The 16,275-nt window shown below is 33.3% G+C and overlaps 1 protein-coding gene across 3 annotated transcripts; it reads right to left on the bottom strand.

Moving 5' to 3' along the window:
* Nucleotides 1-8,971: 8,971 nt before the first annotated feature.
* Nucleotides 8,972-12,446, bottom strand: LOC112295570 (laccase-12). Of its 3 annotated transcripts, none has more exons than XM_024547337.3 (6): nucleotides 12,292-12,446; nucleotides 11,572-11,943; nucleotides 10,735-11,125; nucleotides 10,434-10,565; nucleotides 10,118-10,330; nucleotides 8,972-10,004 (listed from the first exon to the last, which is right to left on the bottom strand). In XM_024547337.3, exons 2-6 carry the CDS (start codon nucleotides 11,683-11,685, stop codon nucleotides 9,160-9,162), a joined length of 1,695 nt encoding a protein of 564 aa, XP_024403105.1. In that variant the 5' UTR covers nucleotides 11,686-11,943; nucleotides 12,292-12,446; the 3' UTR covers nucleotides 8,972-9,159. The 3 variants fall into 3 exon arrangements, with proteins under 3 accessions (XP_024403105.1, XP_024403107.1, XP_024403106.1); XM_024547339.3 differs by having other exon boundaries at nucleotides 11,572-11,797; XM_024547338.3 differs by having other exon boundaries at nucleotides 12,299-12,446.
* Between the last annotated feature and the right edge of the window lie 3,829 nt (nucleotides 12,447-16,275).

Genomic DNA, 16,275 nt, shown 5'->3' with positions numbered 1-16,275 from the left:
TATCTATTCTATAGTTATAAATTCATTTTCACTTTTATGCATAATAGCATCCATAATCTTTTCTTTCAAAGATATTTCAAATAAATTCAAAACATTAAATTAGAGGAAGATAATCCATAACTTCTAATATAAAACTAAAATTTCCATAAAGAAGAATAATCTACTCTCTTTAAGGAAAAAAATATTGATGATAAAAAATTAAACTATTTATTTAAAAATAGATAGTTTATAATCTTCAAAATACAACAATAAAAGTCAGATAATTTATTCACTTTTGAAACAAGATAAAATTAATAAGTTGACATTCTTAAAAAATTATCAAGGACATGATTCTAAAAAAACTAAAACGTCAATATACTCTAGTACTAATTAAAAAGACTAAAAAATCACTCAAAGATGATATAATAGTAAACTAAAATGGCTATTACCAAAGGCAAGAAGACTAAAAAAACTTGAAATTAGATTAAAGAATAGAAAAGTATTTATAAGAATGAAAAATACTTTTATACTTGCCTTCAAATATAATATTTAACTAAAAGCTACATGGCAATGTTTATAAGACCTCCTATATATTTTGATTTTGTTAAATACATGTCTTAACTTGTAAGACAACTTATCTATATGTGTGCAATATAGTTAGCTTGTTCTACAATCTATCAATACATATAACATGTGGTTAACTTGTTGATAAAGTTTTTAGCCTATTAATCAATTATAAATACATACCAAGTCAAAAAAATGCTTGTAAAGCTTCTAAGATGCTTTTCTAAAAAATAATATGAAATAAATCTATTTTTACCTACTTCTATTTAATCTTATAGATAAATATTAGAGTAAATATATATGTCTATGAAATTATCTTTCTTTTTAGAGAGAAGTTCCATAAGGAGCGGTCATCATATATTGAAGAAATCTAAGATGTGGCAAATTATAATTGTGACATACTTTGATCTTTATTTTCTTTGAAGATGGTTGATAGGTACTCTCAATCATTAATAGTATCCTATATCGAAGAAAAAAGATCATCTTGTTATTTGATTGTTTTTAAGGTTTTCATAACTTCCTTCAAATAAAATATTTAGAATACCATCTTAAATTGTTCTTATCTCTAATGAAATCACCAAATATCAAAAATCTCTTGTAAGGTCATGATACCAAATACGTTGTATCTTACCATTTATTTGAAGAAGGACATATTATTCTTGAGGATCTTCATCTTGATTATGTCAACTTGAAGATTGTAACAATCATAATGTATTGAGTGATAAGTGGCATTTATCTTCTTTCTAAGATATTTACTATTTTATATGGCTCAAGAAGAGACAATAGAATACATGATGGATCTTCATAAGCTCCGATAGATGTAATTGATAAGCAACAAGATTGACTTATTTATAAATAAAAAAAGCTCCAAGCTTAAGTTAGTCTAATTTAGCATAAAGACAAGTAATCTTGATATTTCAACGAATTAATAATACCTTCCCATTTATGTTAAATGATGGTTGTTCCTAATGATAGGCATCAATATTGATCTTTTGCCATTCTTAAGCTTTCTTTAATTATACCTTTATTGATATATGTAGCTTTAATAAATTATTTTTAAATTTTTTATTATTGGATTATCAACATTTGAAAAGTCAAAAATATCAAGTCATAGATGATAACCATAATTGGTAAAAAATTATATTTTTTAAATAGAAGAATATACCAAATTATTGTACACAAACTTAGTAAATGGCAAAAGAGTTGTTTAATCATCTTGATGATATTTAATGGTATATTTTAATACCACTCTAAAATTTAATTCATCCATTTTATTTGTCCATCAATTTGAAGATAAAAAGCCAAAAAAAGCTTTATATTCATCTTTAAAATCTTAAAAATGATTCTCCAAAATCTAAATACAAATTAATTCTTTTATTTAATATAATATCTTTTAGCAATTCATGATATTCATAGATATTGTCAAAAAAACTTAATAATTTCTTTATCGCTGACATATTTTATACATAGTATAAAATGTGTCATCTTGGTAAAATATTCTACTATCATAAATATAGAATCATACAAATCTAGGATTAAAATATTTATGATAAAATCTATAGAAACAAAAGACTATGGTTGTTTTGAAATAGACAATAGCTAAAGAAGTCTACAAGGTTGATAATAAGGACTTTTGGATCTTGAAGAAATATCACATGATTGTACATAGTCTTTGACTATCTTCTATGTTTGAGGCCACCAAAAATCTCTGGCTACTAGTTCTAAAGTCTTATTATATCCATAATATTTTGCTACTAAATATTCATAGTGAACTTAAAGAATATATAATTGTGCTTTGCTTGCTAGAATATATAATTACCTCTCAAAATAGAGTAGATTATTTTTAAATTTAAACTTAAAAGTATCATAAAACTTAAAAGAATTATTCTTGATAACATGAATAAGAAGATGAAAGGACATACTTAATTTAATTTATTTGATATAAGTTGAATCAATATTCAATGTTGGTTTTATTGCTTAATATTGAAAATACCTTAACTTCAAGAAAATTCTACATTGTTGATCAAAATTTGCATCTCTTTCTTTTGGTAAAAGATAAAAATATCTAAAAATAATGTTTGACGTATCTTGTTATTTTTTCAATTGATAAGTGGTTTTGAAATCAAATCTTCATAAAAACATGCTTCTGTTGGCGTGGTGACAATTCAAAATATGTGCCAATATAAAGTACTTGAGGTTCTTGTGATCTATATATATGTATATATATATATATATATATTGACTAGATTAGAAATATCTTCTAGATAATGATGCCATTCTTAAAATGAATCCATAATTGTAAGAAGCTTTTTATTGTGGATTTCATAATTAATCTTGATTGCTAAAACTTTCTTGGAATAAAAGGCTATTGGGTGGAGCTTATCATCTATTTCTATTTGTGGTAAAATAATACCTATAGTAAAACTTGATGCATCTATTTCCATAAAAAATATTTAAATTTTTTTTTTGATATAAAATAAGTTCAAAAATAAATATTATCTTCAACGCTTTCAAAGATGGTTTAGCTTTTTTATTCCACTCAAATTTATCTATATATATTAGGCATATAAGAAGAACCACAACTTGAGAAAAACTTTTGATGAAGATCTTATAATAATTAGAAAATTTTAAAAAATATTGCACATGTTTAATTATTTTTGCAAACTTTCAATCTATAATAGTTTGGACTTTACTTGGATCCATCATAAGTTCTTCATTAGAAATAATATATTCTAAGAAGTCAACTTAAATAATATGGAATACACATTTTTTTTTATCTTGATATATAATCCTCCATCTCTAAGTTTTTACAAAAAATGACAAACACTTGATATCTTTTTACTATAAAAAATAGACATGGCATATATAATAAAAGATAATCCCTATTTTGATATAGTAATAAATTTTTTGTATCTACTAATAAAGATTTGAATGTATTAGGCTTATGAATTTCTACTTAAATAATGAAATTTTAGTTCAAAAAATATGGAAAGTTAAGCTTATGAAAAATCCAATTTATTTGAAGATTCTATTTTTTTAACCTAGATAATTCTAAAATAATTAGATTGAATGGAGATTTTATTACATCAAATATTATTATGCTATTATGATCTTTAATTGCTACATTTAAAAGAAAATTCTTATGGATAATATCTCTAAAAGATAAAAAAAAACCATCTTTGACTTCAATAAGTACATGTTTAATTTTCTTGAGTGATGATATCTCTTATTTTTTTGACAAAGTCTTTCTCTATGAAACAAGTTGAAGCTCTTGAATCTAACAAGGCTAAGACTTTGTGATTTTTTTGTCTTAAATAAACTTCTATTATGAAACAAGGTATGAGATTTGAAAAAAAATGTGATTTAATTGGAGTTTAAGTAAGATTTCAGATAAATGTTATTGGAATAGAGAGAATTTTTCTTAAAAATGTGTTAGGATTTTGGTTTTTATTAATTACTCAATTAAGTCTCAAGAAAAAAAAAAAAAAAAAAAAAAAAAAAAAAATCAAGTTTATATAAAAAATTATCCCTATAGGAAAAATTATATCAATATATAAGTCCTAAGTACCAAATACTACCAAAAATGTAATAAAAATATTATAAAACCTTCTATATCTTTTAGGTGAATTTTTTCCAAACTTCAATAACTCATATCTCAAAGTTGAATCAACCAAAAAAATCCAAATTTAACATGAATTATTAATACTATTTAATACTAGTATTAATACTTCTTTAGCCTCTAATAAGAATAAATCATATATTGAAACTTGTCCAATAAGTTGAAGTTAAATTCTCGATAGCTAACTATTCAATGTATTTCCAAATAGAAAATCATGTTATATGATAATATTGAATCTTCTCTTAGTCTATGAAGGATTTAAAACGTATCGTATCAATTTGTATTAGTTTTGGCTTTGACAGATAAGTTTCTAAAAACTTAGAAGCTGTCGTAATTACTTAACTTGTTCTTCTCCAACTAGTTCTTTATTGTTGATATCTTCCAAATAAATTATTATTGCATGCAATGGATTGACCAATAAATTATTTTAAATTTTTTTCTTTTGACATTATCAATAAAAAAATCTTTGACATTATCTTTCAATCTATATCAAAATTGATTGATAAAGGCTTTATCATTCAAGTCCATTTTGCAAGCAAGTTTTTAGAATTTAACAACATTTATGGTAACTAATTGTGATCCTTATTATAAAGATAAGAGCTTGGTCTTTGCTATTCTTTCTTGATTACTTTCTCCAAATGTGGTCATAAATACTTTTAAGAATAAATTCAAATCATAAAAGAATCTTAAATATTTTTTTATTAAAGATCCAAACTAAAAAAATACTTCCAAATAGAAGTGTGCCTATGAACTCAACTTGCATAAATCTATTAGCATATTAGAAGAGATTCAACCTTAGATAGAACTTAACTTGTTGCAAAAATCTTCAAAATTTTTCTCTTTTTCCATTAAACTTCTCAAGTATACTAATCCTTCTTCTTTTTGTATTTGTAGAAGCAAAACTTCTTGGATTTGGTTATGAGGTTGATTTACTTGCTTCCTTCAATTGCACAACTTCTTGATGTAGACTTTGAACTTCTATTATAAGTATAGGATTAAAATTTTTGTAGTTGCTACTTATTATATGTAAAATTTCTATCTTAAGAGTGTTGATAAGTTTGTGAAGATTAGCAATAGTTGCAAATCTATTTTTATTTCCATCAAATGTAGCATCCATAATTTTTTCTTCTATTTTAAATAACTTAATAAATCTATAAATTAAATTAAAAGAAAATAATCTCCAAGCTTTAATATCAAATGAGAATTTCTACATAGAAGAATAATCTGCTTTATTTAAGAAAAATATTAGTGTTAGAAAATTAAATAATTTATTTATAAATGAATAATTTATACGCTTAAAAATACATTAATAGAAGTGAAATAATCTATTCACTTCTAAAATAAGATAAAAATAATGAATTACGACTCTTGTCAAATTATTAAAGACATGAATCTCAAAAAAAAAAAAAAATCTTCAATATACTCTTGTGTTATTCAAAAGAAATAAAAAATTATTCAAAGATGATATGGTATTAAACTAGAACAACTATTGCCAAAGACAAGAAGACTTGAAAGTCTTGAAACAAAATTAAAGACTAAGAAGGTATTAACAAGAGTGAAAAAGGCTTCATTCTTGTTTTTATATATACTCTAAGAGCTATGTCGCAATGTCCTATAGGACCTCCAAAACATGTTGACATTACAAGACACATATCTTAACTTACAAGACATGTATCTTAACTTGTAAGATAAGTTTTCTATATGTGCGCCACATAATTAGCTTATTTCATAAGCTACCAATACGTGATTAACTTGTTGACTAAGTTTCTAACCTATCAATAAACTACAAACAAATATAAAGTCAAAACAATATCTATGAAGTTTTTAGGAAGCTTTTCTAAAAATTATTATAAAATAAATTTATTTTTATTTATTTCTACTTAATCATAAAGCTAAATATAAGAATAAATATGTATGTCCGTGACATATATTTAAGCATTGGTGGTCCAATGCCAACTGATTCATTATTGAGATCTAAATTTTTTATTACTTTTATTAATAATTATAGTTACAAAACATGGACATACTTCTTTAAAATTAAGTGAATTATTTTAGAAATATTCAAAATATTCAAGAATATGGTAGATATATAAATAAAAATAAAAATTCAAATACTAAGGATTGATAGGAGTAGAAATCACATTTCAAATGAATTCATTGTATATTGTGATTAAAAAGGCATTGAGAGATAATTGACCTAAATGTATATACTTTATCAAAATGGCATAGTTAAATATAAAAACATAACCCTTATAGAGTGTCCAAGGAGTATGTTATTAGCTTGCAAAGCCCTAATGTAGCTTTGAACTGAGGTTGTATCAACATCATATTTTATAAATAGATGCCTGAGTAGTGCCAATGCTAGCAAAACTTTTGAAGAAATCTATACAAGAGAAAAACCTTCAATTGAGCATTTTGGAATTTTTAGCTTCTTAGTATATGTTTACATTTCAAAAGTCTACAATAACAAATTATAGTTTAGGTCTCAAAGATGCATGCTTGTAGGATATGATAGTAATATAAAAGTATATAGATTATATAATCCATTTAATAGAAAGATGATGGTTTTAAAGGATGTAGTAACTGATGAAAAGATATGTGGCATTAGAAAAATAATGCAACCAAAGCAAGAAGAAGAAGTGACCCACTTATTGAGTCTAATCAAATAAAATAAATTAGCTACTCCTGCATCTACTTCAAATGGAAATAATGCATCAACAACCATGGACTTGCTTCAAAATCTAACGTTGGATGTTGCATAAGAATAAATACAAACAAGGGCTTCAAAGTGGCTACAACAAGCTCAAATTATAATAGAACTTCTAGCATTAGTTCATAATATAGAGAAATCTACACCAAAATTTTAAAAATGCACTTCACAAAGAGTCAAAAAGCCTCTACTAAGACAATAGGACTATTTACTCCTCGCAAATATCAAAGAACCAAGCTACAAAGAAGTAGCAAGACATAAAGGTTGGATTGACATAATAAACTAACAACTTGTATCCTTTTTTGCAAACCAAAAAAAGAAAATTGTTCTAATTTACAAGGTCAAGATGATTGTTGATAGAAAAGTTGAAAAGTTTAAAGCTTGTTTAGTGGCTAGAAGCTTTGAACAAGACCATGGCATTGATTATCAAGGAACTTTTGTGCTTATAGTCAAATAGGTAACTATTAGGCTAGTGATTTTTATTGCTACCAAAAACTAATGGTTCATCAAGCATCTTGATATCAAAATTGTCTTTTTGAATGGAGACTTAGATCAAGAGGTGTTTATGGAGTTACTTGAAGGCCTTAGACATTTTCATCAGGGCAATGTAAAAAACTTAATTTGCAAACTTATAAAGACCATATATAGTTTCAAACAAGCATCAAGGGCAAGGTACATCAAAATAGATGGCTTTTTTAGAAATGAGGGCTTTTAGAGAAACAATTGTGACCAGAATCCTTACATGTTCTATGATGGACATCTCTGTGTAATTATAGTTTTATATATTGATGACTAATTCATCACTGGCAGTCACGAAGCTAAGGTGATTCAGCTCGAACAAAAACTTGAGGAAGAATTCGAAATGTTGAAGTTAGGATTACTCACATATTACATTGAGATCAAGTTCATTTAACTTGCTGAGGGGATACTCTAGGTTCAAAGAAATTACATTTGAGCAAGACTACAATGCTGTGCATGTGCCATGTGGACAGTACAAATTACGTACAGTGGTTATTATTTCTATGAACACCTTTCTTAGCGAGTTTTAAGTCCTCAGTTGAATGATTCTAGGCTACTTCTCCCTCCTTGTTATGAACCAAAAGCATAATGCAACATTACTGTTAGATTCGTCTTACCAAATCGCCCTAGTTATGCTCACATGCTGTTGCAGGCCCGCGCTCCTGGAAATGTTCATTCCTTTTACTTCTTGCAGCTAGTATGCTGGATGAGCTCAATGAAGAAGCTAAGTGTAAACGATTGTGGTCATTGAGTTGCCTGCCGACTTGACTGAAAGATTGCACGATTTGTGTGTTTCCTTCACCAGGTACTGTCAACTAGGAATTCTGTCGTCAGAAGTTCAAGCTCTTCAAAACAAAGACGACCACTGGCCATATGTGTGAACATATTGTTCCACCAATCATGAGTTGGAGAATCGCATCATACTCAGCAAGAGATAAGATGGGCTGCTGTAATATTTTGGTGTTTTTCTTTTACAAGATCAATGTTTTGCTTCAGTTTTCTTATTCTGTTCTGGTTAAATGTTAATCAAGTGGTGAAAATCGTAAACGGTTTGTATACTCATTTTATTTGTCATTCATGCGTAATACTAACTTTTCTGATTGTGGTAGAATTTACTACACGACCAAGAATTAGTAGAGGTGTAGTAAATAAGTGTTCGATTTCATCCACCACAATTAAACAATATATCCTTCTGTTTGGATTTCGAAACTAGTTTCACGCAATATTTTCTACTTGACAGCAGATGTCATAATCTTTGACGGTGATTCTTGCGCATGTTTTAAATCTTCTCCCGCACAACTGTCCAAGGATGAAAACCATAAAAGCAACCCTGGAAGGAGTTCAAGAAATCTACATTACATTCACATCTTTCAATATGCACTAAAATGTTTAATGCTGCAACTGTTTAAACAATTAATTCAGCAATCAAATATGAAGTTAGAAGTGATGGAACTCAATTATTCACTGAAGCAATTCAAGAAAGGGTATCAGACGTGTTTGAACGAGACATTATGAAGCAACAGAACACAAGTTCTACCCACTTGATGCTGCAAGATATAGACCTCAAAAAAATAGACTAGTTTTTGATTGCAAAGTTGCGGCGATGAGGCGGGTAGCCTTCGAATCGTTTATTTCCAAAAAAAATGTTCATAAGTCAATGAAGAATCTGTGAGAAATATGACGATCTGATAAGCTAGGGGCAGTGTGAGATGCTTTCTCACATGTTGTCTCCATGCAGTGGCCACCTTCAGGGCTGGGGATGGAGACTCTAAGTGCACTTGGGCAGGGGATGCTTGGGGCCTGGCAAGGTCTGGCTTTTACCGACACCATTTCTGGTGATAAACACCTGGTGCATGCCCCACGATTTGTGCCTCTCGAAGTGGCAGTGCAGCAACCACACGCCGGGGTTGTTGGCCTTGAACCTCAAGGCCACCCATCCGCCGTTGGGAACGCCGATGGTGTTGAATAGCGGTGGATCCTTCAAGTTGAAGGTCTTGGGGGACTGCACCGGATCGTAAACACCGTAATTCTGCCCGACAACGTAGAAGTCGTGGCCATGCAAGTGGAATGGGTGGTCGAGCACCCCGAAGGCGAAGAAGTTTTGCAGCACCACTTGCACGACGGAACCAAACTTTAGTTCTCGGAGTCTGGTGCCCCGATTGCCGGCGAGGTAATGAGGATCGGGTCTGGTGGTGTTCACGTTAAGGCTGGGTGGTTGGGCCGGGAAATCAGTGGTGTAGACCCCCTTAGCACCGCTGGCGTACGCCTCTAGAATTGAAGTTCCAACTGGGTCGTCGAAAGTCATATTCTGCATTGTACCCGCAATTTTACGCGTGCAGTTCTCGCTGGGGATGCAGTTGACACTGGAGATGCCGACTACGTAGAGGAAGCTCTTGTCGACTTTTCTCGGGAGGTGGTAACGGTTCAGGTTCTTCAGTTTCGCATGGTATGCATTGAGCGGGGCAAGGTTGAATCTGTCAGGGAAAACGGGTACCACTGGAGAGGTAGTGGAGTCTGCACCCTCATACTGGAAGATTGATACTGCTGGAACAAACGGCGGAGGAGCTCCCACTGCAGGGACAGGCCCCGCGTTCATGCCAAAGTAATATCTTCCTGCAAAACGAGTCCAATCAATCTTAAAGTGAGATATAATTGTTGGATTCGAAAGAGCACCCAGATTTTAATCATAGATGTGTGAAATGAGGCACCAAATGCCTGATACTGACCGCAAGGCTTGTCGAATTTGATGAGGACGTCGGTAGTCTGGCCGGGGGACATAGGCACGTAGGAGGTTTTGAAAGGCTTCAGATAGTTTCCGTCCGCGGCAACTACTGTAACGCTGTGGTTGGCAACAGCAAAGTAATGGTCACTGTTGAGCGCCGCGTCTATGATACGGAGCAGGTACGTCTTACCCTTTTTCACTTTGTACACCTTGGTAGCTGCACAGCACATAATTCAACTTCAGTCCCAGTTACATATAAGTAACAAATCATTTATCATTCATACATGGATGGACTAAAATATATAGCAGAAAATGTTTACCCGAGGAGCAGTTGAAAAAGGGTCCCGGAAACCCGTTGATGGTGCTGGCCAAAGTAGTTCTGTTCTCTACCGGCGCCAGGGTGTTGATGAATCCAAGCTCTACGACATTTGGATGTAACCCAAAAAATTCTCCTGCAAAGTGATCAGGTCATCCGCAATTAAGAGGTTGCAGGGTAAAGTAGTGCGAGAATGGAGGTGTGTTTTTTTTAGAAGGGCAGATATCTCAATTCTTCACTCCAGAAACGTGTTACTGAATTTCTAACACGGAAGCCTACAGCAGAAGGAGAAATCGTGAACTTACCCATAATGATCGGAATCTCGCCCGCGACCGCACCGTAGGGTGCTTTCTTCTTGGGGTGGACGATCAAGGCACCATGAACAGTGGATCTCATCCAGTTGATGTGAGCATGCCAGAAGAAGGTTCCCCGTTGATCATTCAACGTAAATTCGTATATGTAAGACTTGTTAGGTTGTATGGGACACTGCGTTATGTGTGCTGGGCCGTCCGCATAGTTTGTCCTAAATTGCTTGATTCCATGCCAATGAAGGGTGACTGGATATTGTTGTTTGTTGGTCACTTTAATCACTAGCGTGTCACCTTCATTAACCTCAATGGTTGGGCCAGGAAACCTGCCGTTTACTGTAGGAATGTCGACAGTGGCACAATTCCGGGTAACTCTCTTGTTCTCTACCTGCAGCAGATCATTGGTAATATGCATGAATTTATAAGAAAACACCCGCACAGTTGGGTAGGCTTGCTGAAAAGGTAGGTTCCCTCTTGCAAGTTATCGAAATTCTGACTCAGGGGCTATTTTTTCGTTGACAGAGGATAGACACATGTACGGGAAACTGTATTTGCATATTGTACGTATATTACGCTGCTCATGGCAATTATAAGCCATCCAGTGATTGGTCATTGTTCCTGTTCTCTTTAGCACGTGGACCTAGTTCAACAGAGAACACAAGCATGATCTACATTCCCTTTTCTGCGATCACTATCTGCCAGTGCATTTTTCAAAAGCGACATCTACATTCATATTTGCTAACTTGATAACTTCAATAAAAACAAACCTCTCGCAAGGATCAAAGTTTTGTTCCTACAGAGAATCATGAATAGATGTAAGGTTAGAGCTCTCACAGTCCAATTCAAGTGGTGAGTCTTCGACGTAGCCACAGCCTTCTGGGTGAAAACAGCCACGATGATAGCAATGAAACACAGGACCTTGAACGAACTCATTTTCATTGAGGCCATCTTGTCGGAACGAATGGATCGGTATCGAAGCAGCAAAATTTAGAGATCAGTGTAACACTGTTTTCTCTTGCACTGCATCTTTCCTGGTCGATCTGAGCTGCAGGGATCAAGCCTGCCGAAACAGCTACGTCAGAGGCAGCGATTCGATGGGCGACCTATTGCTGCTACAATTGCTGAACGGTTCTCCTACGTGGCAGCAAAAACCCAGACTGTCGAATCAGCAGCTTTGCCCGCAGCAAAAGAGCTCGGATGCCAATTCTGCGACGACAAACAGAAAGGTAAATCGTAAACCTACTGATCTGATCTGCAGACACTCTACTCAATATTACATATTCAGGTACTCTAGCAATGGCAGATTTCTTCAGTTAAAAGTCAAATATGAAACGCCGATTTGTTCAGAACTACATCCATACGAGCTAATTCATACTTCCGAATAGGTTTACAGCTGCTGATCCGTATTGGAAACAACATAGAAGGTCGAGAAATTCCTTCAACTTCAACAGCGAAAGATAATAAACCTGATCCAACATGCAAAAACCTGAACAGAGTAACTAGAGTATCCAGCAGTACTGTGTGATCCCTTGCCTAACCCTTGAGAGGACTAACCTCGTACTTGACAAAGTTGATCTCCACCAGGAAAACCCAATACATCCACACTCTACACGACGCAAGATCGCCGACCACCAGTTCAACTAGACATGCATCCCTATGTTGAACGAGGCTCCAGTCTCATGCAGAGACCCCATTCTGCTGAAGGACACAAGGCTGTTGGCGACTATGCTCAGCACAAGAAGCAAAACTTATACTCTCTTTCTCGATCAAAGTCAACGCACAAGCAGCCAACAATATAAAATTCGAACACCTGAAGTAACGAAAGTCGATGAAAATGTTGCACTGCATTCTGAAGCCGTAGGTCTCACGTAGTCTGCACGACAACAGAAATCATCATTGCATCACAAGAGGATGAAATGTTTTCAAGTTTAAGATGGGTACTCGGCGGCATGTCTGAGACTCGTTTCGCATGCAGAGTGCTGTTCCCTACAAATTGATAAAATATGTCTCTCTAGCCCGGGAAGCAACTCGGCGGTGAGCAACTGAATGACAAAAGCATGTGGGTCAACGCTGTTAATTCGGTAGTGTTGGTATTTAGCCCTCTGTTTCCTTTCCTACTTTTATTATATGGATATGTGCACTGAAACCTTCTCTGTTTCGGTTTCCACCTCATTTTGGGAAAGAATAATAAAAATTAGCGATGAAACCAATTCATCTCCGGATATGAGTGTTTTATCATATATCGTCGACTGTTTAGTTTCACAACTCTTGTGGCTTGAGGTAATTTTCAATTCCTTAGTACTACTTCCAATGCTATATTTTCGGAAATATTACTGGTTGAGTGTTCCATCTCGCGATGAGTAACACGAAAAGTATCCATAACACTCACATAGTATGTCCATTCTAGAATACTTCTGAAAAACTTCCAACTAAATTCTGAAATTGAACACTCTTCACAAAGATTGTCATCTCTCTATATTTTTGTAACTTTCGACCCATTGGTTTGTACTACAGCATTGAAGATGACGTAAAACCTTATCGCCGACGTAAGGCAGTTTCTAGCACTTCAGTGTGGCAACGACGCAAAGTTGCATTTGACTTTCTTTTTAGTAGACTGGAGCTTGGTAAAGGCAATGTGAAAACTAGTGGTAGGACTAATGGAATGGGATCCGTAGAATGTCGACAATGAACAGAGTTTATATTTTTCTTGAGAACTTGATCTTATTTGTAACAGTCTTACTGAGTTCTGTTGAGCTGGAAGCAGATTGAAGACCACTGTTTCGTCTGGTTCCCCCCCATTTGACAACAATTTTTCTGGTCACTAACCTTTTTAATGTCTTCTTTTAGAACCATGCACGAGTAATATGCTGTATACTAAATATCACCATTGACTGTTTAAGGAAATTTCTGTTTCGGTATTACTGATGCTAAGCTGGGTTGTTTTCCCGCAGCTTCTATCCAAATGAAGGGATCTCTTCCCAGTTTCCTGTGATTCGATAGCTGGTGGGAGTTGACAATGGTGGGCTTTGAGGGATCGGGAAACTACGTAGAATTGATGAATTGCCCTCTCGTCTATGTTCACTGTCTGGAGCACTATCCACCTAACTCCTTAGTCAGGTCACATGCGCTGCACCCATATGACGGGAATGTAAATCCTATAGCAAATGTGCAATCATGGCATTTTCTTCACGTTAGGATGCCGTTAGCGAGCGAACTTGTTTTGTGCAAGATTATTCCCGGATGTTTTCCAACTGCTGTTAGGAAGCGGTGATATGAAGTTGTGCCAGCGCAGCTTCTGTGCGTTGTGGCTTAATTGGGTGTGGCGGATGAACCTCGTGCTGGTTGGCTACATCGCATGAAGTTACCATGCATTGGATTTACGGCTGGAAATGAGTTTCATCGCCTCGATTGGTTGGTTCCTCTGGAATAACTTGTCGGGGACGTAACCAGGCTGTAGCTTTCTGGCCGATGAGTGCTCTTTCAGGGAGTCTGTGGATATCCCAGGTTGTTTACGCCTGTAATGCGAACTGGTGGAGTGCACTAAACCGAAATTTTCCATGTTTAACCCCGCCCAGATCAGAGAAAGGACAACGCATCTTGATCCTAGGACACATTTGACTTACTTGAAAATCACTGAAAGCTGATTCGCTTTGTTCAGCAAGCGGTCCGTCATCTCATACTTCTGTCCGTATTTTTTGGAGATTGATCACTGCAAGAACGGTCCTGAGAAAGTGCTTTTTAAGCGATAACTTCGAAATATGACGATACGCTTGACGATACGCTGGAGGATTAGAAATTACATCTACAAGCACTGGTAACTTTGATGGCCGATTACTTGTAGGGGATAGGGGAAGTGTAGAATTTCACTAATATACACATGCAACTTCTCAGACCATGAATCTTCTCGCTTAAACCTAGTTAAAAGGCTTTAACAAAATATATGTGAGACTTTTTAGTGTAATGATTATTTTTATTCCAGACCCGACTTAGTCGAAATTATCGTAAATATGTACACATCATAAATCAATCCACTTCTTTCAATTATTAAAATTTCTGATAGTATTATACATTAACTATTCTCAAGTATGATTGATACTTGATGAGTGTTGATGACGAAAATATGAACACTTCACAGAAACAGCAATTAAATTTTGATGACCAAGCACGGAGAGAAACAAAGCTCCGAGTCGATAAAATATATCCAAGAACGATCATTTATTTTGCCATGTGCTTCGTCACCATCTTCCCCTTCGTAAGCTCGAGCTGTAGCCTGTAGAAGCGAAACACTGTAGCTCCTCAGAAAGTGGATCTATGAAACGGATGGAAGAAAGTTCGCAAGAGGCAATTACGAGAATGATGAAACCAAAATGCTGACGAATCTCTGTAAAGGGCAATGTAAGCAGTAAATGCTATTAACCCAGATCGGCAAACAGAATAGCTGGATTGCATTGTTGCATCAGCGGCTCTCTTCCCCATCTCGCTCCAAGCACCAGAGGTTTCCTTATCCAAGCTTGTGAATTCAAGCGGTTTTATTGCCTTATTTATTGATTATTTTGTTTTTATCTACCTCGTGTTTCTTATTACAAGCTTTTGTTTTGTGGCTGCCTACAGTGTGTAATCAAGTCTATGTTGCATTTTTACAAACAGTGAAAGTTATGAACATGTTCAACTATTAATTTCTTGAAATTCTGAGGAAAAAAGTTCTGTTTTATAAATATTTTATTAAATATATACAATGAAGACAAATACAACAAACAGTTTTATAATTTGGATTTAATTTTTTTAATATATAACTGTTTTTTTGGAAAGTAAAGTTATTAAAATGATAAAATATCATATTAAATGTTGATTATTTATGAATGTTCATAAATAGTTAATTATGTGTATAAAAAGGGAAAGTAAAAACTAAAAAATTAAACAAAAAATAAGTATACGACATATAATATATTATACAACTTTTTAATGTGAATAAACATATAAAAAAATTTAGAATTCTCTCTGTAACTTCAAGAGGATTCTAAGTTAGTTTATTATTTTAATTTATTATTAATTGCACTATTTATATAAAATTAATGTATTTCTTTGTCATCTTATATTGCTATCAGTAAGATGGTAAGAAGGAATTTATTTTTATTTTTATTTTTATTTTTTTCTTTCTTCTAGTTGTTGATATTAAAATCCAAATCCAAGTCCTAATTTCCACACTGTCAAGTCCCCTCTATTATCTTCTACTTTATAACCACTCTTACGTCTACATATTGTAATATCTTCTTTAAGCAAACTATTTTGTATCATCCTTCTTTGGATTATAGTAGCCATTATATTAAGTTTAGGATTAGTATTTTGTTGTCTCTGTGTTGCAATCAATAGTTTATGTGATTTTTTTAAGGCTATTATTGGACTTTTTATTAAGTTTAATGTTGGTATTTTTATTGGTTTTATTCACTAAGATTAATTGTGAATTTTTGAGAGACTTTATTTGATTCTAAATGTAGAGCATAATGATGAGCATTTATAATCTTCTTTTGGATTTGTAAT

The sequence above is a fragment of the Physcomitrium patens genome, chromosome 18 (assembly GCF_059467195.1).
Source record: "Physcomitrium patens ecotype Gransden chromosome 18, ASM5946719v1, whole genome shotgun sequence".
In the NCBI taxonomy this organism is placed as follows: Eukaryota; Viridiplantae; Streptophyta; class Bryopsida; order Funariales; family Funariaceae; genus Physcomitrium; species Physcomitrium patens.
The sequence above is the reverse complement of the archived record's forward strand: the minus strand, read 5'-3'. Positions and strand labels throughout refer to the sequence as shown.

What these genes read in the sequence shown, in the direction of transcription:
- LOC112295570 (XM_024547337.3), bottom strand. Translation starts at nt 11,685, where the DNA reads ATGGCCTCAATGAAAATGAGTTCGTTCAAGGTCCTGTGTTTCATTGCT. An exon ending in CTCACCACTTGAATTGGACT is followed by an intron (nt 11,126 to 11,571) that starts GTGAGAGCTCTA and finishes GATCTGCTGCAG; the next exon opens with GTAGAGAACAAGAGAGTTAC. An exon ending in CAAATTCGACAAGCCTTGCG is followed by an intron (nt 10,005 to 10,117) that starts GTCAGTATCAGG and finishes CTCGTTTTGCAG; the next exon opens with GAAGATATTACTTTGGCATG.